The 23864-nt window shown below is 41.0% G+C and overlaps 1 protein-coding gene and 1 pseudogene across 1 annotated transcript; one reads left to right on the forward strand and one right to left on the reverse strand.

The window, feature by feature from the left end:
* LOC146635076 (ICOS ligand-like) overlaps positions 1 to 23864 on the reverse strand; it is a 164865-nt pseudogene that overhangs the window by 8050 nt on the left and 132951 nt on the right.
* LOC146635077 (polymeric immunoglobulin receptor-like) lies at positions 834 to 22161 on the forward strand. The gene is made up of 6 exons (XM_085344587.1): positions 834 to 1076; positions 3376 to 3708; positions 7040 to 7372; positions 11761 to 12099; positions 14291 to 14620; positions 21581 to 22161. The coding sequence occupies exons 1-6, from the start codon at positions 1013 to 1015 to the stop codon at positions 21613 to 21615; spliced, it is 1434 nt and encodes a 477-aa protein (XP_085200713.1). The 5' UTR covers positions 834 to 1012; the 3' UTR covers positions 21616 to 22161.

Consider the following 23864-nt stretch of genomic DNA (forward strand, 5'->3'; position numbering starts at 1 on the left):
TAGCGCTGCCTGTTGTGCAGTTAGTTTCCAAAACACGTTATGCTAAAACTAAACAGAGCTCCCTGAAGGGCACAGCCAATCACATTGGTCATATTTGTCACATGACGTAGGACGCCAGTAGAGAACGTAATTCAACTCTTTCTGTACCGCTGGGTGAAGGAGACGTTGACAGATAGGTTTTTCTTTCTATTGGGTTTGATTTCTTTACTCGCAGAGATCAAATTATTGGTGGGGACATGTCCCTTCTGTCCATGCCAAATCTACACCCTTGGTTATAACAGAAAATCTGTCACTCTCTCTCTCTCTCTATCTTTCTCTCACACAGACACACCACCGCCATCAACTTTGCTGAATTGCTAATGAAAAACACTGATCAGGCAGCTGTGGTTGAGCAGCAATGTCTATCCAACTATTTTCACGGTTGTTGTGGTCGTGATTATTTTGTGAGGCCACATCGAAAAGGCTCGGATGAGCTTTCCAAAGTTCTATAAGTTGTGCCTCCATCGCTTGTGTCCGGATCACACGCTGCACTGCCGTGCTGCTCCGTCTTCTTCCACCGACATTTACGTGTTTGCGCGTGCGCAGTGTGAGAAGTTGCGGACGCGCAAATGGGCCAAAAATCGCACAGTATAAGCCCAGCATTAAGGAGATAACACATATCCACAGCAGAAGCTTCATCACAGATCAGACACAAATAACGCCACGATGTTTGGTTACACTGAGCAGGCAGCTGTTACACTGTGACCGTCACCGGGTCACGTGGGCCTGTTAGTTCACCAAACAGCTGAGATTTCCGAGGTTCTTGAATGCACCACAAACAGCGCAAAGTCCGAGTGAGCCGCTGAAAGTCAGATCTGTTCTTCAGAGCAGACTTTCAGCTTTATTTCAAGCTTAAATGTAATCTGATGTAGTCAGTATTTAAAGTCAGGCTCTGTTATTGACTGAAAACTCCGACAGACTCAGACATTTAGAACAAACTAAGAGTCGGATCAGCACAAATACTGACACAGAGATGGCTGCTGGCACTGCGCTGCTCTGCTGCACTTTGCTGTTTGTCCTTGTCTTCGTCTCTGCAGGTGAGATTGTGGTGTGAGAGCTTTCTCTCACACATTATGTTCGCTTATTATCAGCAAATGTTGTTGTTCTGTGGAAGCTAACATCTTGTAGTTTCTGACACTTTGCATGTTTAGCATGAGGCTAAAATTCCCCCTCAGTGGGTCACTGGTGACCTGCTGGATGTTCAGAGGTTCATTAAATCCAACATGACTAAAAACTCAAATGTCAAAGGAAATAAACAAAATAGGTTCTCTCTGAGATAACAAGAAGTACAGGAGGATTATTTTCATCTGGATTCAGTTTGTCTGTGTGTGTGAAGGAGACCCCAGGCACGAACTTTAAACTCAGCTTTAGACTCAGGTTGTTTGTTAGTCATTGACAATACCAACAAACGCAGACATTTATAACAATCTCAGTGTCGGAGCAGCAGAAGATAACACGCTTACAATCTGTAACATGTCTACTGCTCTGCTTAACTTTCCCATTTCAGCCTTTTCGTGAGATTTAGATGTTAGAAAGCAGTGTAGAACTGGATCAGCAGCTCCTGTGGAAGACTGTACTTCCTCAGTTGTCTCAGGAAGTACATCCTCTGCTGGGTCTTTTTGAGGATGGAGGAGATGTTGGTCTCCCACCTCAGGTCATAGGAGATGGTGGTAAGAACTTGAAGATCTCCACAGTTGACACAGGGCTGTCTGATATGGTGAGGGGGAGCAGAGTTGAGGGATGTCTCCTGAAGTCCACTGTCATCTCTACAGTCTTAAGAGTGTTCAGCTCCAGATTGTGCTGACTGCACCAGAGTACCAGCCGCTCAACTTCCTGCCGGTATGCAGACTCATCACCATCCTGAATGAGGCCAATGACAGTGGTGTCATCTGCAAACTTTAGGAGTTTGACAGCCAAGTTCTTGGAGGTGCAGTCGTTAGTGTAGAGCAGGGGTGCTCAATCCCAGTCCTCGAGAGCTACTGTCCTGCAGCTTTTAGATGCATCCTTGTTCCGACACAGCTGAATCAAATGAATGGCTTGTTATCAGGCCTTCTCCAAACTTGATGGCATGCTGAAGAGGTGATCAAACATTTGATTCAGCTGTGTTGGAGTAGGGATGCATCTAAAAGCTGCAGGACAGTAGCTCTCGAGGACTGGGATTGAGCACCCCTGGTGTAGAGGGAGAACAGTAGTGGTGAGAGGACACATCCTTGAGGGGCACCAATACTGAGGGACCGAGTTTCAGAGGTGATCTCCCCCAGCCTCACTTGTTGCTTTCTGTCTGTCAGGAAGCTGGTGATCCACTGACAGGTAGCTGGTGACACGCTGAGCTGGGAGAGTTTGGAGGAGAGAAGTTCAGGCACAATGGTGTTAAAAGCCGAACTAAAGTCCACAAACAGGACCCTGGCATAAGTTCCCGAGTGGTTTAGGCATTGCAACATGTAATGCAGCCCCATGTTACTACATCATCCACCGACCTGTTTGCCCAGTAGGCAAACTGCAGAGGGTCCAACTGGTGGCCTGTAATGTCCTTCAGATGGGCTAACATCAGATGTTCAAAGGATTTCATGACCACGTACATCAACGCGACAGGTCTATAATTATTCAGTCCTGTAATGGCAGGTTTCTTGGGGACTGGGATGATGGTGGAGGGTTTGAAGCAGGAGGGAACTTCACACAGCTCCAGGGATCTGTTGAAGATGCGAGTAAAGATGGGAGCCAACTGCTCAGCACAGGTTTTGAGGCAGGAGGGTGAAACACAGTCTGGTCCGTGGCTTTCCTAGGCTTCTGTTTCTGAAACAATCGGCTCACATCCTGAGTTTTAGGGGGCAGGAAAGGGGGGTGAGAGGTGTGATGAAGGTCATTGAGTCAGGATTGGGGAGGGTGATGGTGGTTAGATGGTATTAACTAACAGATAATTTTTGTATTGGTCCAGCTTGTATGTGTAGGACATACAAGGCTGGGTATACTTAATATCTGTTATCCACCTGTGACAGACACAAAGAAGTGTAATGTGTGTGTCAGTGTGATGTGTTGTAGTTTCAGGAGTCAGTATACAGCTACAACACATTATGTTCACTTATTATCAGCACATGTTGTTGTTCTGTGGAAGCTAACATCTTGTAGTTTCTGACACTTTGCATGTTTAGCATGAGGCTAAAATTCCCCCTCAGTGGGTCACTGGTGACCTGCTGGATGTTCAGAGGTTCATTAAATCCAACATGACTAAAAACTCAAATGTCAAAGGAAATAAACAAAATATTTAAAGTCAATCATTCTGACCATAATTGTACTTTGACCTTTAACCTCTCTGCTCTGTGTTGTTTCCTCTTTCAGACCATAAATTCATCACAGCTAAGTCTGGACAGAACGTCCCTCTGACATGTCGAGCTCCAAACAGCAACATCACAGTTGTAAAGTGGAGCAGAGCTGACCTGGAGTCACAAAATGTTCTTTTCTATTGGACTCGTGACTTTGTTCCAGTCAACCAGCATCCATCTTTTAAGAACCGGGTGGATCTGCAGGACAAACAGATGAAGGATGGAGACGTGTCTTTGATTCTGAAGGATGTGACGATTCATGATGAAGGAAGATATGAATGTGGTGTCTTAATGGAAGAAGCAATATCATGGGAGCTCACCATCATCTACCTGAGTGTTGATCCTCCAGGTAAGTGAGTATTGAGTAGGACGATCCAACTGTCACAGGCTGGGTCTCTGACCCAGCATTTTGAGTTTTATTTTTGTAATTTTTGAAGTTTTCATGTTAGTTTGGCGATTATAAGTTTGCGTGTTATTCTTATTTAGGGTTTAGTGGATGTTTAGGTTTGTGATTATTTATCATCTGTCTCCTTGGTTTCTGTGTTTGGGTTCTTGTCTACTCTGTCATGTGTTTTAGGTCTGTTAAGCTTGTGTTGTCTAAGTCTTCATGTTTCCTGTTTTATTTTGTGTTCTGTGTTCATGTAGTTAGTTTTACTTTCCCCTGTGTCATTATGTTTCATTTTGGTCAGCTGTGTCCTCATGCATCTTTACTTCCCCTGATCACCTCATGTGTGTATCAGGGGCGGAGCGTGGGGGTGGCTTACTGGGCTTAAACCCAGGTTGTTTTGTCAGAAGCCTGGGGTCTTTTGGAGTGTAATTTTTTCATAGTTAGATGCCTGGCTGACAACTGTATAAAACAAAAAGTGCACACAATATTCGAAGCACATAGTGCACACTGTGGGAATTTAGGACTGTGCGTGAATCCCCCCCTGATATTGGTATGATCCGAGCTCAGGCACTAAGCGACTGAGCAAGAGGGCGGGGCAGCTGCTGCCTGTGAGTGCGCTGTTGGAGAGACGGAGCCAGCCATACTAAGGAGAGCTTAAGTTTGACCAGGTACCAACGCAAATCATTCATACCGTACAAATAATGTAAATATGACAGTGCATCACGAAAGATTGATATCAAACTGATCACTTGACCCATATTACGTTACTTGCTCTTCAAGTGAATCAACAAATGGCGAAATGAAAAGCCGAACAAATGCTATTTTTTTAGAGAGTCTTAGCTTACGTGTGTTTATTTCATATTTTCAGTTCTTACCCTCCCCGACTAATTCGGTTTCAGTTATGTACTGAAATATAAGAATGGACATTAGAGGGTTCTTTCAAAGAAAAAACTCAGGTAAATGTTATTTTATATATTATGCTTTGTATGTTGTTCCCCCGGATAAACTGGAGGAGGTGGCTGGGGAGAGGGAGGTCTGGACCTCTTTGCTTAGGCTGCTGCCCCCGCGACCCGGCCTCGGATAAAGCGGATGAAGATGGATGGATGGATGTTGTTCAGTATATTTCTATGCAAAACAAGAGGGATTTCAGTACACAGCAGTATATTCATATTTGTAACCAGATATTTACACTTTAGGGAGAAAACATAAAACATTTTTACTGCACAACATCAATTTAGAGTAAACTTTTGTTTTAGATAAATATTGAAATATATTTTGAATTAGTTAAATGTCAGAATAAAGAGAGACAGAGCTGTCTATTTTTATCACTTTTCATCAAATTTAGGAGCACATATACACTAAGTTTGTTAATTAATAAGAAACTCCAGACGATTCCATTCTGAGCTGAAGAAACTTCTGATAGGTTAGTAGAGTCCATGTGAGTAAACAGGTGGCACAGCTGTGGATGCATATAAGGCAAAACACAGAGCCTGTTTCTGTGACATGGGAAAATCAAGAGATGTCAACCAAAACACCAGGAACAGAACTGTGGAGCTCCATAAGTGTGGCTCAATTTTGAATACAATTTGGTGCCATTTGCAATTAAGAAATACAGATAGTTTCTCTCTTTACTCTTAAAGTTAACAAATGTGTTTTTTGTATTTATCAATCTAAAAAAAAACATTTAGTCTGATTTGATGTTACAATTAAAAAAGTGTTTTTATCTGAAGAGTTTGTAAATATCTGGTTTCAACTGTATATTTGATGATTGTCAGCACAAAGAGAGAGGGAGGAACAGAGAGGGAGATGGAGAATGAGGACAGAACAGAGATGAACAAGAGCAGGTGAGACAGACATTTTAGTCAAATGGTTGTTTACCAAAAGTATCACCAAGGTCCTCATGTATCTCATACCTAGTGTTTCTTTTTAGGTTTGTTATTTTTCAATTTCTATATTCATTAAGTTCTGCAGGCTTGTTTGGACAACAAGGCTAAATAATTATATAAACGTTCTGATTGTGGTTCTGTCTTGGTTAAGTCCCAAGTAGTCCTGATTTTGAACTGTTGTAGTCCAGTTTTAATTCCGGATCAGTTCTGGGTCTGGTTGAATTGGGGTTTAGTCCTCGTGTCTTGATACAGCCCCGACTTTGTTCTGCCTTGCTGCTTAATTAAAAAGCTAGTTTAAGGTGTCCAGTTCAGTGTTGCATTGGCTGTATTAAATCTCCTACCTCTTTTCACAGTTTCCCAGTCAAGTCAAAAGAAGTCATAGTTTTTATGTTGTCTAGTCATAGTTTCAAGTCAAAGTCATAGTCGTAGTTTCCCAGTTTACGTTCAGGTTTCCCCTCAGTTAAGCCTTGTGAAAAAAAAAAAAAAAAAAAAAAAACAAAACACGAGTTTTCAGCCCTAAATAAAGGCTCGTCTTTTGTTAAGTCCAATTTTGTCTCCTGGTCTCTGTCTGGACATGGGTCCTCTATCCTCTCCACACGCCTGTGACACCAACGTAGCAAACATCTCCCTGAAGCCTCTTCCTTAGAGACCAAAGGTTGGATCAGAGCGAGCAGCTGAAAGGACACATATATAAATGCAGTCAGAGACTTTCTCACAGCCTCACACTTCATCTGATCAGGTTTAGACTCAGGTTGTCTGTTAGTCATTGACAATACCAACAGACTCAGACATTTATAACAACCTGAGTGTCAGAGCTGCAAAATAACACGCAGATAACACGCTTACAATCTGTAACATGTGTATTCCTCTGTTTGACTTTCCTGTTTCAGCCTTTTGATGAGATTTAGATGTTAGAAAGCAAATGATGCTTAAAGAGGAATAGAATGTATGAGCCTGGTTGACATGTTAACAATATTATCTAACAAATATTTTCATATTAGTCCAGTTTGTGTGAGAAGGACATACAAGGCTGGGTGGACACTTAACATGTGTAATCCAGCTGTGACAGACACAAAGAAGTGTAATGTGTGTGTCAGTGTGATGTGTTGTAGTTTCAGGAGTCAGTATACAGCTACAACACATTATGTTCACTTATTATCAGCACATGTTGTTCTGTGGAAGCTAACATCTTGTAGTTTCTGACACTTTGCATGTTTAGCCTGAGGCTAAAATTCCCCCTCAGTGGGTCACTGGTGACCTGCTGGATGTTCAGAGGTTCATTAAATCCAACATGACTAAAAACTCAAATGTCAAAGGAAATAAACAAAATATTTAAAGTCAATCATTCTGATCATAGTTGTACTTTGACCTTTAACCTCTCTGCTCTGTGTTGTTTCCTCTTTCAGACCATAAATTCATTACAGCTGAGTCTGGACAGGACGTCACTCTGACATGTCGAGCTCCAATTAACAAGATCAAAGTTGTAAAGTGGAGCAGAGCTGACCTGGAAGATGAATATGTGCTTTTGTACATGAATCAGCACTTTTTTCCAGAGTACCAGCATCCATCTTTTAAGAACCGGGTGGATCTGCAGGACAGACAGATGAAGGATGGAGACATGTCTTTGATTCTGAAGGATGTGACGATTAATGATGAAGGAGCATACGTGTGTCGAGTCAGCGTGGAAGAAAAACACTCATGGAAACTCAGCATCATCTACCTTCGTGTTGTTCCTCCAGGTGAGTGAGTAGAGTTGAGTGTGTGTGTGATCAGAGGTGAAGCTGCTTCCTGGTTGTTGATGTGTGTTTGTTGTATGGATGAGCTGGTGGATGTCAGAGGTAGACAGATGTTTCTCCAGCTGTTGTCTTTGTGGCTGGTAGTCTAGAGTTGTAGAGCAGCATTGTTTGGTTAGAGCAGAAACAAAGACATTTATGAATCAGTCTCTTCTTCTCTTGCTCTCTAACTCGTCTGTAAACATGTGTGGGGAAACTCAATGTTAAAGCCTACAGCTGGAGGGGGAGGGGAGGGGTGAAGCTGGTAGTTGTGAGTCTGTGAAAGTGAATCCTGCCGCTGCCATAGCTGGTGAAAACGTACTTAGTGCAGACACAAAACGTCCATTAGCTTCAAAGTGTGTCAGAAAAATGTCCACATGGTGACTGATGGATGAGAGAGGTCCCATTGTTGTTTTTGTGCACAAATCATTGAACAACACAAACACTTAGAGCTGCTTTCAGTGCTGCCTGTTTTGTTACTGCACACATTTCTGATGGTCCTACAGTCCAACGTAGCAAACGTCTCCCTGAAGCCTCTTCTTAGAGACCAAAGGTTGGATCAGAGCGAGCAGCTGAAAGGACACATCTATGAATGCAGTCAGAGACTTTCTCACAACCTCACACTTCATCTGGTCACATTTACACTCAGCTTTAGAGTCAGGCTGTAGTCACTGAGACTACAGACACACACATTTTTAATAAGCTAAGTAGTTTCAGAAGTCAGTGTACAGCTACAAAGCTTTTTGTTCAGTGTATACAAACAGCTGTAGCTACAGAAAAGGCAGCATGCAGAGACTCACAGTGTCTTATTCAGCAAAAGAATTGATGTTACAATCCCTGATAATGCATTGCTTCAAATGGAGAAAGTCTTGAGGGATGGCTGCTATGAGGAAACGTGGACCACAAACCAACCCACTTAGTCAGAAGGAACAACTCATATGGCTCCTACACCTTCCTTGATTAGATTCAGGGATTAGAAATCTGACCTAGATTATAATATTAAAATTTTAGGACACATCAGCAGTAGTAAACCTTAGATTCATCCGGTGTTTGGGCTATTATCACTAGACACCCTCATCCCAGGTGGCCCTGCCTGGGTTGACTTCTGAGGACCTGGTTGTGTCTCCATGTGTATCTGCCTTGAGTAAGGCTAGTCCTACAACCAACAGAGATGTGCTTGAGTGTTGCTGGGACTGTAAACGGGGAGCAAGATGGGTTATTTCCAACACACAACTACAGATTTATGGGGGAAGGCAGCACATCATATGTGGCTCGGATGATGAAACTTAGCCTATTATCCTCCATTCCCCAGATTTCTTCCAGATTCATCCTGGACCCTGCTTGGCCAATGCTACAGCTCTGGCATATCTGGCTGTTTCCTCCTGTTGACACAGGAGAAGTAATCTGATTGGCATGGTGGTATGTTTGAAGCAGGTCCCTTGTGTAGCGCTGGAACCCAGTCACGATGTGTTTCATCCATTTCATAGGCTGGTTTGCTAAAATAATGCCAAATAATTAGCAACTCTATAAATAGAAGGTAGTTCTGCAAAATCACTCAGTAGGATGTTTGTTCTAATCTGCTATGAGCTCAGAGCGCATAGAAAATAAAACTAATAGGCTATAAAGAGTGATATGAACATATTTAGAACTTACCGGAATGAAAATGTCTGGAGCACCAACAGATATCTGGAGATGGAAGAGAACTGGATATCAGCTCGTCTCACAGCTGCTATCCAGGCTGGACGCCTTCGTTTGGTAACATCGATACACGAGCCGCCTCGTGTTGCTTCCAGGTTGGGAAAGAATGAAAAGACAAACCCTTTTCAAGCTTATTCTCTTGCCGGTCGTGTGATCGAACATTGCAGCCGACCACACAGCAAATATGAACGGTGGCTGTTGTGTGTGCCTTCGCTCCTTTTTCGCTTGCGCTTTGTTTAGACCCCCAAAATGGCGGATCGGGCCAAAATCCTTTCCACGCCCACCCCCGTGACATCACGCTCCAAAGCCCTATTATAGTGAGAGGGGTGCTTTCTCTCACTGATTATGTTTACTTTTATCACATGTTAGCACATGTTTTTGTTCTGTGGAAGCTAACATCTTGTAGTTTCTGACACTTTGCATGTTTAGCAAGAGGCTAAAATTCACCCTCAGTGGGTCACTGGTGACCTGCTGGTAAGGCTGTGCGATATGACCAAAATCTGATAACCCGATATAAGACATTTATTGTCCTGACAACGATATATATCCCAAAAATGTTAAATTTTCTCTCAATTCAGTGAATCTCAGATCAACTCGACTTGCATGAAGTGTTTTCAGCTGGGTGTACCTGGAGTCAAGGGTTTTGACCAAAGCATGAAGCTATACATTTGTAGACATTGAAATGGTTGCTTTTTTCTTTGTCAGTGTTTATTACATGGCGTGTAAGGTTCTAAGGTTTATTTTTTAGCACCTGACGGGTTTTTTTTGCTTCTCATCCGTAAACACTCTGCATACTATTTCATGTGATTCATTTTATTTTGAAAAATCTCAATAGGATCTTCAGCTTTATTGTGAAAGGTTTATGTGGAAAACAAACAGGCGGACGGCGGAGGCACGCGAGTGTTGTTGCTAACGACAATACATAAAAGCAGTCGCTTGTCTGTCTGTAGTGTGGTTATTTTAAATATAAGAGAAAGAGAGAACTTTAAGAAATGAATTCTACAGTGACCATCAAAACGATGAAAAAAAATATTGCCGCAAACAGTTTATTTTGCGACGCCATGAAGCAAGGGATAGAGTAATATGAAACGATAGACCTTTTTACATTGTCATCTGTTGGGATTTAAATATATAATCATAATACTTATTTGCTGATTAGATTGTTTTATGAGAGGCCCAGACTTGACTAGGTCACAGGCTGACAGGAAACTGCATGTTTTTGTAGAATATGAGGAGCTGCAGGCAGAAAGTGAAACTAAGTAGAGTGTTTGATCGAAACGTAAAGTGTGTGTGACGTCTAAAGGAAGAATATAAATAATCAGGCTTCCTGTTTTCTGTCTGAGACTTCGGCTGGCGTGTCTGTGTGCTCAGTCTCCATATTCCGGAATATGTAAAATTAAAGATCATTTTTTAAGTTGGACCACTTTGAGCTGTGTCTTTCTTGGCCGTTGAAGAATACAAAGAACTGGATTTAATACATCCGATATATATTTTTTATATCGAACAGCCCTACCTGGTGGATGTTCAGAGTGTTAAGGTTCAAAATTGAGGAGGGAGAGTACAAACCACCCTTGGTCCAGAAGCTCTTGGTCAAACAATGATTTTAATGAACACACGTGTGGGAAGACACTCTGTACGCAGACAGCCAGTAGTCCTCGACTTAATCAAAGCATGAACAGATATTTTATAGCATCAGGGTTTGATTTACTGACGCCCCTTCATGCGTCACAGATACATTTTATACATAGATCAGATCAACATCACCATGACTTTTCACCCAGAAGATCATCTTCTATTTTTATGGCTGGTACTTTCCGTTCTTGTCTCAAAGTGAATTGTTCCTCTTTCTTGTCGAGACATAACTAATCTCTCCTCTAAATAAATCTGACTAATATGTGTGTATGTGTTGACCTCACATGCTCTTTGTGTCACCTCTTCACCTACTGTCTGTGTCTCGTCCTCAAATGCTCTTTCTCAATTCACCTGTTGCACTTCTGACCTTTCACTAGACCAGAAGCTCACTGAGACTATGTGTATGTCTTCTACTAAATAAATGTTTTAACCAAGAACCTCTACTAAAACCTTAATATAAAATGATCTGATATATAAGTGTTTTGTAAGCATGTATTGCAATTCCTTCTATGGCTCCAAGTCACTTGCACAATAGATTGTCCGAACATCGCGCCGAACAAAGCTTCCGACCCCCAATTAATTGACCGAGCTCCAACTCTTTAATAAGCACAGATATGCATTGTGTATAAAATAGTCATAACTGCTTAAGGCCTTCTTAAAGCTATCTGTTACATTGTTAAAGCAATGATCATTTTGAATAACCTAGTAATTCAAATGGCCTCGTCTGGCCTGCTCCTCAAAATAACTATCTGCTTTCACTTCTGCATACAACTTCCTGTCAGCCTGCAACTCAGTCTTTCTGAAAGACACACACTGTTCAACCCCTGAATGCAATATAAACTCCAGATTATATTATTAATGCAATGGTAATGATGACAATTATTTAACAATAGCAGTAAAATAATTTCCCTGCTCCACAAGAGGTTCATGAAAACCAGCATTACTAAAAACTCAAATGTCAAAGGAAGCTACATAATTGTACTTTGACCTTTAACCTCTCTGCTCTGTGTTGTTTCCTCTTTCAGACCCCAAAATTCTCACAGCTGAGTCTGGACAGGACGTCAGTCTCCCATGTCGAGCTCCAAACAGCAACATCAGAGTTGTACAGTGGAACAAAGCTTATCTGAAGTCAGGAAATGTCCTTTCATACCGGAATGGTCAATTTGTTCCAATTTTCCAGCATCCATCTTTTAAGAACCGGGTGGATCTGCAGGACAGACAGATGAAGGATGGAGACGTGTCTTTGATTCTGAAGGATGTGACGATTAATGACACTGGAGCATACATGTGTGGTGTCAGCATGGCAGAAAAACACTCATGGGAGCCCATTAACATTGTTTATCTGATTGTTGTTGATCCTCCAGGTGAGTGAGTAGAGTTGAGTGTGTGTGATCAGAGGTGAAGCTGCTTCCTGGTTGTTGATGTTTGTTTGTTGTATGGATGAGCTGGTGGATGTCAGAGGTAGACAGATGTTTCTCCAGCTGTTGTCTTTGTGGCTGGTAGTCTAGAGTTGTAGAGCAGCATTGTTTGGTTAGAGCAGAAACAAAGACATTTATGAATCCGTCTCTTCTTCTCTTGCTCTCTAACTCGTCTGTAAACATGTGTGGGGAAACTCAATGTTAAAGCCTACAGCTGGAGGGGGAGGGGAGGGGTGAAGCTGGTGGTTGTGAGTCTGTGAAAGTGAATCTCTGCAGGTGAGATTGAACTAAACTGAGTTTAGAAGTGATCTGAGAAGTACAGGAGGATTATTTTCATCTGGATTCAGTTTATCTGTTTGTGTGAAGGAGACACGAGGCTGAGTGGACACTTAACATCTGTAATCCAGCTGTGACAGAGACAAAGAAGTGTAATGCGTGTGTCAGTGTGATGTGTTGTAGTGTCAGGAGTCAGTATGCAGCTACAAAGCTTCTTGTTCAGTGTATACAAACAGCTGTAGCTCCATAAAGGCAGCATGCAGAGACTCACAGTGTCTTAAAATGAGAGGCTGCTTTCTCTCACACATTATGTTCACTTATTATCAGCACATTTGGCTCGGTCATGGGGAATGAGACAAGATGCAGAAAATACTTTTTCTGTGAGGTTGTTTTATTCTTCAACTGTACTCAGAAAAGCACAGTTTAACATTTAACATTTAAGTTGAACTATTCCACTGGCTCAGCCTAAAACTCTTTCAGGATCTGTGACAACAGTAAACATTAGGGGTGCAACGATGTACAAATTTCACGGTTCAGTTCGGTTCGATACTTTGGTGTCACGGTTCGATATTTTTTCGATACAAAAGAATGTTCATGCTGGTTTAATTAGTCATTTATTAAAATTATAAATATATATTTTAACTCAAAAGTATAGTTTTTAAATTTAATGTTGCTGAATCAACAAAACAATAAAATAAAATGAATCTATCTGATCGAGAAATCACTCATCTTTGGAAAAGAGAGTTTATTACAGAGAAATGGCTCTTTCCAAAATAAAAGCTATACTATACGCTTCTTCTGGGCTATATTCTCAGCAGCATATTAAACATATCAGGTCCCCATAAGGAGAATCATGTGCTAACGGCTGTCTAAATGACTCGGGTAAAGTTTGTAGCATGCATGCTTGTTGTTTTTGTCTGCTTCCACTTGTCTTTGCACTAGGATGATGTCGGCGTCAATGTGCAGTCATATTCGTTTTGTTCCCACTAGTGCTGTCAGCGTAAATCTCGTTAAAATGACATTAACACCATAACGCTGCAAATCTCAGTTAACGAGTTGCTGCAGATCGCCCCGTGCGTGGGGCTGGACGACGTAAACATTTTAATGAACTAACTGTGCTAATGCACTAGTCCCCACCAATTGAGCATTGCATGGCACATCCGACATACTGTTTTACTTTTGTCCATGACGCGCTTACCTTCAGGTTCATACTTCACATGAAAACCAAGATAGTTCCAAACGCCAGATCTGAATGAGGATGGGGGAGGTTCAGTTTCGGGTAGCGTTGAGGCAGTTGCCATGTTGCAACGAGCTTAGCTTCTGTCTCGCTAGCTTACGCTGTGCTCAGTGGATCTGCACTCGACAGTGCAGCCTAGGCAGAGTAGTCAAACACAGATCCACTGAGCGCTCAACACAGACAGCATCGTCAGAAGAAAAGTTGATAAAATGCGCGCTCTGGCTTCAAGTGGCTCTTAAAGGGACAGTATACCCCCAAAACGCAAGGTCTACTCATCACCATGACAACTCTACAAACAGACCTCTCGTAGACAGGCAAATAGTTAAAAACACAACATAACCTTTTTTAAATGCTTTTTATGTTAATTTGTCTACACATGTTGTTGTTCTGTGGAAGCTAACATCTTGTAGTTTCTGACACTTTGCATGTTTAGCATGAGGCTAAAATTCCCCCTCAGTGGGTCACTGGTGACCTGCCTGGTGGATGTTCAGAGGTTCATTAAATCCAACATGACTAAAAACTCATATGTCAAAAGAAATGAACAAAATATTTAAAGTAAGTCATTCTGATCATAATTGTACTTTGACCTTTAACCTCTCTGCTCTGTGTTGTTTCCTCTTTCAGACCCCAAAATTCTCAAAACTGAGTCTGGACAGAACGTCACTCTCCCATGTCGAGCTCCAAACAGCAAAATTACAGCTGTAAATTGGACCAAAGCTGATCTAAAGTCAGGAAATGTCCTTTCATACCAGAATGGTCAATTTGTTCCAATTTTCCAGCATCCATCTTTTAAGAACCGGGTGGATCTGCAGGACAGACAGATGAAGGATGGAGACGTGTCTTTGATTCTGAAGGATGTGACGATTAATGACACTGGAGCATACGTGTGTGGTGTCAGTGTGGCAGAAAAAGACTCATGGGAGCCCATCAACATTGTTTACCTGAGTGTTACAGGTGAGTGAATAGAGCTGAGTGTGTGTGTGAGTCTGTGAAAGTGAATCCTGCTGGTGCCATAGCTGCTGAAAACGTACTTAGTGCAGACACAAAACGTCCATCAGCTTCAAAGTGTGTCAGAAAAATGTCCACATGGTGACTGATGGATGAGAGAGGTCCCATTGTTGTTGTTGTGCACAAATCATTGAACAACACAAACACTTAGAGCTGCTTTCAGTGCTGCCTGTTTTGTTACTGCACAAAACAGGCTCAATGACAGTAACGTATTCTGAATACTTTGGATTACTTAATATATTATCATGCTTTTTACAACTACATGAATGTACTATTGCTGTGTGATTTATTACTGTTTGTTACAGGCCTTCTATAGGGTCTGTTTATAAACAGAAAAGCAGAGTTTGGAGACATGAGTTGCGCTCGGTCTGCAGGCTCTTCCTTCGTCTGATTTATTAACTGAATTGCACTGTGTTCTTTTCTGTTCATTTAGACACACACATTTCTCTTTTAACACCAAAAACACATTCAATCAGGTCCATATGTTCAACTGTTCAACTGGTTTTTCTCACAAGTATACACTTACAAAATAATTGTCTTTTATCCTTATTTACAATAAATCTGTAATTACATTCTGCTGCTGTTCAGCATCAATAACATTTCTGTGCAGTACTGTTAACACTGCGATTAACCCGCTTATATTACTATTGTAACCTATTTGTATTTTAACAGATTCAAATATCTAATGCATTTACAAACAATAAATAAACATTTTGTATAGAAACAGTACACACCAGACTATTTACATTTGACACATAACAAGTAGGAAATGGGTTAGGTTGGAATAATCATAATCAGCTGTAATTTCCAATAACGTCAGGATAAAAGAGATGTGCCTAGGAGCTACATTTGTCACAAAATAAAACAGGTAATAAGACCAGCTACCTCTTTAGACTACAAGTGGAATCGTGGCAACTCACACTTTTCCACTCCCCTTTTTTTCCCTTCCTCACTCACAGACACATAACGAGTATGGCAGTCCATTCTCCCTGCAGCACGGACTACTGCCCATGAGGCTACATTCTTTAGGGCGATGCCTGTAACACTCTGCCTATTGCTTTCATATTAAAAAATTTGTTTGAATAATAATTTTTTAAATTATTTCTTCATGTCATTATGCGGTCCGTAAATAGAGATGACATGGGCCACGAGATTGAGACACAGGCATTAGGGCCTCTTAATGCATGTTTTGTTTGGATTTCCACTGGTGTGGAATTATCAAAAATAGAGAGGGCATAGCCTAACATATGAAACAGGAAAAGACCGCCAAGTAATCCATTTATTTCAACTGAGTATCTGCATTGTAAAAGCCACCCTTTAAAATAGTAACTGTAACGGAATACAGTTACTCATATTTAGTATTTAAAATGCGTAACGCCGGTACATGTATTCCGTTACTCCCCAACACTGCTTGTGCATGAATTGCTAATCACACAAATCACAGTAGTCATAAAGAAATCATCCTGGAAAACACTGTTTTATATTAAAGCTGACCTCCCCTTTTTGACACATGGTTTCCCCCATGTGTCAATTCACCAGAACTAGAAGAATAAAAAGGAAAAAACATCAGAAATTTTCCTCTGAAGTAGCTTTGCGCCACGCCTGTAAACCCGTGTTAGAAAATAAAATCAGTATGAATTTCATGTTAAGTATGTCTAACTCCTGGCTCCGCCTGGAGCTTGCATCCACACCACGACTGCCTCAAAACAAACTCTGTGAGTTCATATGAGCTTCACATATGCAAACACCTGGAGGTCAGAAGAGTAATGAGGCATCCGACACTACAGTCACCAGTTTGTGTTGTGCAATTTATTTCCCCAGAAAATTAAACCACTACTGTTGCCATAATTTGCCCAAATCCTAGATCATCCCATATGTTTATGCCAACACATTATACATTGTGACTGTTCTTTAAATACGTCATTCACTTGTTTAATGCTATGAGCTCAGCGACACGAGATAAATAGTGATATAATAATACATAGTACAATAAAACTTCCTGTAATTACTGCACATTCTGCTTTATTAAACCTATGTCTGTCTGCTGGATGCCAAATCCCCCAGATGGACTCTTAGAGTAAAAACAACATTAGAGTCCTGGATGTCAGGCCTGGATAAACAGATTCCAGAGGTGCTGCTGTAAATCATGAAGTTAACAATTTGCTGCTGCTGTGAAAGGAGTGACACTGGTTTCAACACAGTATATTTTCACATTACATTTTCCTCCCTGTAACATGACATTTTCCAACAATACAGTGTCATACCATAACTAACCACGCAGCCAGTAAGAACACCGTTTCCTTCACAAAAAATCAGTAGCAAAGATAAGTGGCAACTAAAGTCTGCAGGGCCCACAAGCTGATGTGAACCTAGGATGTTGCCTTAATTTTCCTCCTCCTGTTAAAAAACCCAAAACAAAATAAAACCTACATACATGCACCCCTTTCCCACTGTCTGGGTGGAGCAGGTGCAATCTTGCGTATCAGTATCAAGTCAGTCAAACTTTTGTCCCCATTGTAGAGTTGGATGTCTCGAGACCGGTCACTTTTATGTGGTCTTGGTCTTCTCTTGGTCTCAACAGACTTTGGTCTTGGTCTTGGATCACTCTGTCTTGTCTTGTCTCGCTGTCTCAGATCGACATAGTGGTCGCGAGATTTGGAGTTGACAATATCCATGACAAACAACGTAACGTTCGATAATGTGTCATGCGCAAAAGCATCAGCTCTAAGAGCCGTGCTTAGAGAGTGCTTTATAGTGAATCAGAAGAGTCGACTCGCATTGAGCGAGAGACGGCTCCTCACTTAATTTCCTTTCGCTGCTCAGCTCTCACACAGCTCAGCTATGCTCCAATCCCTCCATATTGTGGCCAGTCACATGCGAGGATATAGGATAATATCATTGTGTGAAAAACAGAGAGGGTGAGAGATGCGACAGTCAAGTTGAGTGTGCGTCCTCTCAGTACACGAGTGAGACAGTAGACAGCAGTGAGGAGGGCTGTGCGAGTGCATTGCAAAAACACACAAATATGCCTGAAACCCGTAAACGAAGCAGCATCTGGCTGCAGTTTAAAGACGTTTTTGTCTCGGTCTGTCTTGGTCTTGGTATTGTCTTGGTTTAGGTGGTCTTGACTACAAACAACCCCATTGTTAACCCAATCAGTCCCCTCATGTTTATTGCTGGCTGCAGAACTTCTCGTGCCACTGAAGTTTCCACTGCCAGCAATATGATGTAATTACAAAAGTTTTTTTTAAAACAATTCTTTATAATTTTAGAATAGATTGAATCGTTACAATCATTTTAGACACAGGGACATACCATCTGATGTGGTCAGTGTCCCAGATGCCTTTCGAATTATGTGACAACCCCTTGGTTTCGATTTACGAAAATTTTCGACTTACGAAAGACCCTCGGGAACAGATTAATTTCGTAAATTGGGGTTCCACTGTAATAAAACAAAACCCAATAATCTGAGAAAAATCGCGGCCCAATCATTCATCCTACACACATCAGCCGATTTCCATCGAGCTGTGAACACACACACTCTCACTCCCTGTTACACAACAACAACAACAACAACAACAACAACAACAACAACAACAATCTTTATTTATAGAGCACATTAAAAGCCAGGGGCATGCCAAAGTGCTTTACATAAAACAATAAAACAATAAAATGATTTACACTAAAACATCGGAGTCCTATAAGTGTGGGATTATGTTCACAGGTAAAAACCACTAATAAGAATAAACTATAGCACACAGCTATAGCAGAGTAAAGCTGTACCATCAAACAGTGATAGAAAACATTGACAGCGCAGGACAACGCAAAACAACCAGACACATTAATAGAATAACTCACTAGAAGCGAGGCGAGAATTTAACTAGTAGAAAAAGCAAGTTCAAACAAATATGTTTTAAGCCGTGATTTAAAAGATTGAATAGAATCAGACGCCCGGATGCCAATCGGGAGATTGTTCCACAGCTCAGGTGCAGCTAGAGCAAACGCTCGATCACCTCTAGACTTCAAGCGAGATCTGGGCTGAACCAACAATGACTGTGAGGAAGATCTTAAGGCCCTCGTAGGAAGATATGAATTTAAGAGTTCCTTAAGATAACTTGGCCCTGTGTTATTAGTAATTTTAAAAGTAAACAACAGAATTTTAAATTGAATACGAAATTTCACAGGCAACCAGTGCAGATCAGCAAGGACGGGAGTGATGTGAGCAAACTTCTTAGTTTTAGTTAGAATGCGTGCAGCGGCATTCTGGACTGTCTGTAATCTATGTAAAAGGGTAGAGTGGAGACCATAATAAAGTGAATTACAGTAATCTAGTCTTGACGTTACAAAGGCATGGATAAGCTTTTCCAAGTCATTGTGCGGGATGTAGTGTTTGGCCTTGGAAATAAGGCGAAGTTGGTAGAAACTAGATCTGACGACAGCGGATACTTGTTTATCAAGTTTAAATGAGCTGTCAAGTAGCACACCCAAATTCCTAACAGTGTCAGGGAAAGAACTAGTGAGGAAGCCAAAAGCATCATGAAGTTTGGCACGAAGAGCGTCACTGCCAAAGATCATAATTTCAGTTTTCTTATCGTTAAGGATAAGAAAATTTGCCAGAAGCCATTGCTTGACCTCACACATGCACTCTCGAAAGTTACTCACGGACATAGCTAGATCATCATTCAGCTCAAAATAGATCTGGATGTCATTGGCATAATAGTGAAAGGCAATGTGGTATTTCTCAAAAATGACACTTAAAGGAAGCATATACAGTGAGAACAGGGTAGGGCCTAACACAGATCCCTGGGGGACACCACAGCAACACACACACACTTCTTCTCACTGCATTCCTCAGTTTTTCTTAAAGTTCACACTACTCTATTCAACAAACACCTTTCCTTAAACCACAACTTCATATAGTGCACTGGATGTTTTCTTCTTTCTTTTTTTTTACACACCCTCTGGAGCGCTCTCACTCTATGGCGAGGACGATCTCCCCAGGCTGAACCCCAGGCTTATAACTGTGACTTCCTGTTTATCTGGCTGAGGCAGCTCTTACTACGCATTTTATGACAGGCATACCCCCACTGTCAATAAATTCCTCACTCTATGCATTTACACACCAAAGTTTACAGCTAAACTAACTCATTTGGCATGTCAGACGTCAGGGTTTAGCAACTTAATCTCATTCTTGAGAGTTTTAAGATGCCGTGTGATCAAACTGCATATTTCAGAGTTGCCTTTTATTGTGGGCAGCACACCTGTGCAATACACAATATTCATGCTTTCTAATCAGCACCTTGAAATGCCACACGTGTGAGGTGGGGTGGATTATGTCAGCAAACGAGAAGTTCTCACTACAATATCTTATAGTAATGGGTCCTTTGTGTATGTAGAAAATGTTTCAGATCTTTAAGTTCAGCTCATGAAAAATGGGAGCAAAAACAAAAGTGTTGCGTTTATATCCAGTTGTTCAGTCTGACGTCACTAGCCGTGTCTGGGTCTAAACTCCGCTGCAGGTCCATATATCAAACGATCACTATGGCATTACTGAGAGTTGAAAAACTGTCTAAAGTCTTTCATCTTTAATAAAATGATCAGCGTTCTGCTCTACCAGGTGTAACAATTGAGTTTAACATCCAGGCATCCATGAAAACGGAATTTATGACATTTAACGGAGTTAGAAGTTAGCAGGGAGTTAGCTCGCTAGCTTCTATCTAAATACAATATAGCATGTCCTGACTGCAGGGTTTTGGAAACAAATTAAAACGTACAGCTCTGTTATCACTTCCAACATAAATGAAGTAAGTAAGTAAAATTTATTTATATAGCACATTTCACAGATAAAAATCCCAAAGTGCTTTACAATAAGATCAGACATACAAGTTAAAATTAATTAAAAGCCTGTTTGTATAAAAATGTCTTCAGCTGCTTTTTAAAGGAGTCAGTAGAGTCTAGACAGCGTAAAGACAACAGCAGAGAGTTCCACAGCCTAGGTGCCAGTGCCTGAAAAGCCCGATCCCCACGTGTTTTAAACCTAGTACGTGGGACCACCAGTAGCCTTTGACTTGAAGACCTAAGTGCTCGGGATGAAGCATGAGGTTTCAACAGGTCAGAGATATACTGGGGAGCTTCACCGTGCAGAGCTCTAAAAGTTACAACTAAAATTTTAAAATGAACCCTAAAATTTACAGGCAACCAATGAAGAGAAGCCAAAACTGGAGTAATGTGTGACCTCTTGTTTGTACCAGTTAAAAGTCTTGCCGCTGCATTCTGTACAGACTGAAGGCGATCCAGAGCTGTTTTGTTGAGACACGTAAAAAGACCGTTACAATAATCCAAACAAGAAGAGATAAAAGCATGAATAATCATCTCAAGTTCTGCCTTTGACACCAGCAGCCTGAGTTTAGAAATGTTTCTTAGATGATAAAAACAGTTCCGGACAAGTTGTTTAGAGTGTTTCTCAGGAGACATTGAAAAGTCATATTAAACGCAGACTACTTTAGGCCCGGAAGTAGGATTCCTCACGTCATCACTGAACAATCGGATTCAGGAGTGCACATAAGTGGTCCGCAGGTGCATTTCAAAATAAAAGGCACGCACCAGATAAGAAGTTGCAACGCGTGTTTGCGTACATAAGATTTTCCGGAGGACAGACATTTGTTTAGAACTCTTAAACATTTACTTTGAAAGCGCATGCACATCTGCGGACCACTTATGTACCACTTATGTTACCCTGTTTATATTTTTGTTCAGTGTATATACAATAGAATAAGTACTATACAAATAGAATAAAATACTTTGTTACATAGAGAAAACTGCACTTGGTGTGCCACTGCACATTAAGGAGAAAGGGCGAGATTTACATTTGTGTATGGGATGTGTGTGTGTGTGTGTGTCTGTCAGCACGTGTGTGGTCATCTGCAGAGACCATGTTGTAGAGTCTGACAGCAGTGGGGAGGAAAGACCTGCGAAAGCTCTCCGTCTCACATCGTGGGTGCCGCAACCACTGAAGGAGCTGCTCAGTGCTGTCAGAGTCTCCTTCATGAGGCAGAGACAGCTTAGTCACCATTCTCCTGTCACTCACCACCTCCACTGGGTCCAGAGGGCATCCTAGATCAGAGCTGGCCCTCCGGATCAGCCTGTTTAGTCTCTTCCTGTCCCCAGCAGAGATGCTGCCATCCCAGCAGACCACACCGTAAAAGATAGCTGAGGGCACCACAGAGTCACAGCTATGGGTAATTTAGAGTTTCCAATTAACCCCACTATTTAATTAATCCCCACTAAGTGCATGTCTTTGGACTGTTGGAGGAAGCTGGAGTATCTGGAGGGAACCCTCGCAAACATGGGGAAAACATGCAAACATGCATCTGATGGTGGAATTGAACTCAGGACTTTCTTGGTGGTTAGCATTGGTGTTGTGAGGCAACAATGCTAACCACCATGCCACTGTGCAAAGTTAAATTAATTAATTTTATTCATTCACAGTTGAGAACAAACAAGCTGATCTTTGTACTAACTTATTATTCACAGTAAATTCCATAAAAGCCTCAATTCAGTTTGTTTGTGTAACTGAATTAAATAGTGCAAATTTTACAGAAATGAATTCAGAAATGAATTCAATAATGTTAATGATGAGTTAATGATCACACTGAGCTCTCTGAGAGTTGGGAAAGTCATCTTTTAGCTATATTTTTGAAAGCAGTCTGTCAGTTCTCACTATTTTATTTATTATTATTATTATCTTATTATTTGAAGTGCTTCATACATAAAGGTTGTAAATTGTGTACAGTGTAGTTTGGTTGGTGTGACAGAGCTGTTATCATCGAATCTGAACAGGTTCAGATGTTTCAGCCTCATAATAAATAAACACATTTTCAGAGACTCGAGGATTTGACCTTCCAAAAGTCTCAAACATGTTTTAATGAGCTCTCACAGATCTGCAGTCAAACAGGTCAAATTATATAGAACAGCTGGATGAAACAAACATGACCTCTGACCTCGAAGGAGCTGTCAGACCTGTTAAGTTGTAATTTTATTTTCATTTTTTTCTTTTATGGTAAAAACAAGATGGAGGCTTCAGTTTTGGTCAGATCATGTGTTTCCTGTTTTTAAATTAAACGCACAGAAAATCCCCCAGTATAAACATTTTCTCACTTAATACATATTGTGAATGAATTTATTAACCTAGTCTTCTGAACTAGATGAGGAAAATAATTCTATTCTATTATTCACTCATCACCTACCTGACAGCTGACACCTGTTTCTCACCTGCAGATCAGTCGGGAAGATATCCGGTATGGATGATAGTTTTTCTGGGAATTCTTCGTCTTCTTCCTCTTATTATTATTTTATGGATATGGGCAAAAATACAAAAACGGAGAATCAAACGTCGCAAACAGGTATGAGGTTCTGCAAAGTTTTCAAAGCCGAATTCTGAGTCTCCGCCTGCTGTTCCAAGAAGTCACAGTTACTGAAGAAAGAAAGATGATCAAGGACAGAAAAAACTGATGATGCTGATCTTCGTCTTCAGTCTCCACAGCTGAACTGTGAATCAGGCGATCTGAGGACAGACATAAATAATCTCTTCTGAACATCCATCAGACGGCTGAATATATTAAACATCTCTGCTGATCATCATGTTCAGACACAGACCAACAGTGTGTGTCTGTGCTGTCTGTCAGTGACTCTGAACTACAGTTTATTCATCTTCAGGCTGTTCATGAGATTTACTGACACAAAGTCAAACTGTGTTACAAACACACATGAATTTCTGATCTCAGAGTCAGTGAGTGTTGGAGCTTCAGGTTAGACAAATTAACTATTTTATGTTGGTGTGATTGTTTATTAGCTTCATGTGACTTTTTCTTCTTTAAGTACAGTCCACTGGAAAACACTTTGTATAAAAATCATCTCTTTGGCTGACATTGTTTTTAGTTTGTAAACCAATCTTACCCAGTTTAACAGATTGTACAAACTGTTAACGTCTCTCTCTGATCCTGCACTGAGAAGTTTGACAACCTCTTCAACTTTTCTTTAACATGACACACTGTTCAGCTCAGATTTAAACTGCTTTGACCTTTGACACCAGCAAAACATCCTGAACAACTTTGCTGGGTTGAGACCTGATTACTTTTCATAAACAGACCCATAAGACTCAAAAATATGAAACATATTTTCACATTTTATA

Source organism: Diplotaxodon limnothrissa, linkage group LG3 (genome assembly GCF_057381915.1).
Source record: "Diplotaxodon limnothrissa isolate DT_005_m linkage group LG3, D_limnothrissa_male_GT1.1, whole genome shotgun sequence".
Classification (NCBI taxonomy): Eukaryota; Metazoa; Chordata; class Actinopteri; order Cichliformes; family Cichlidae; genus Diplotaxodon; species Diplotaxodon limnothrissa.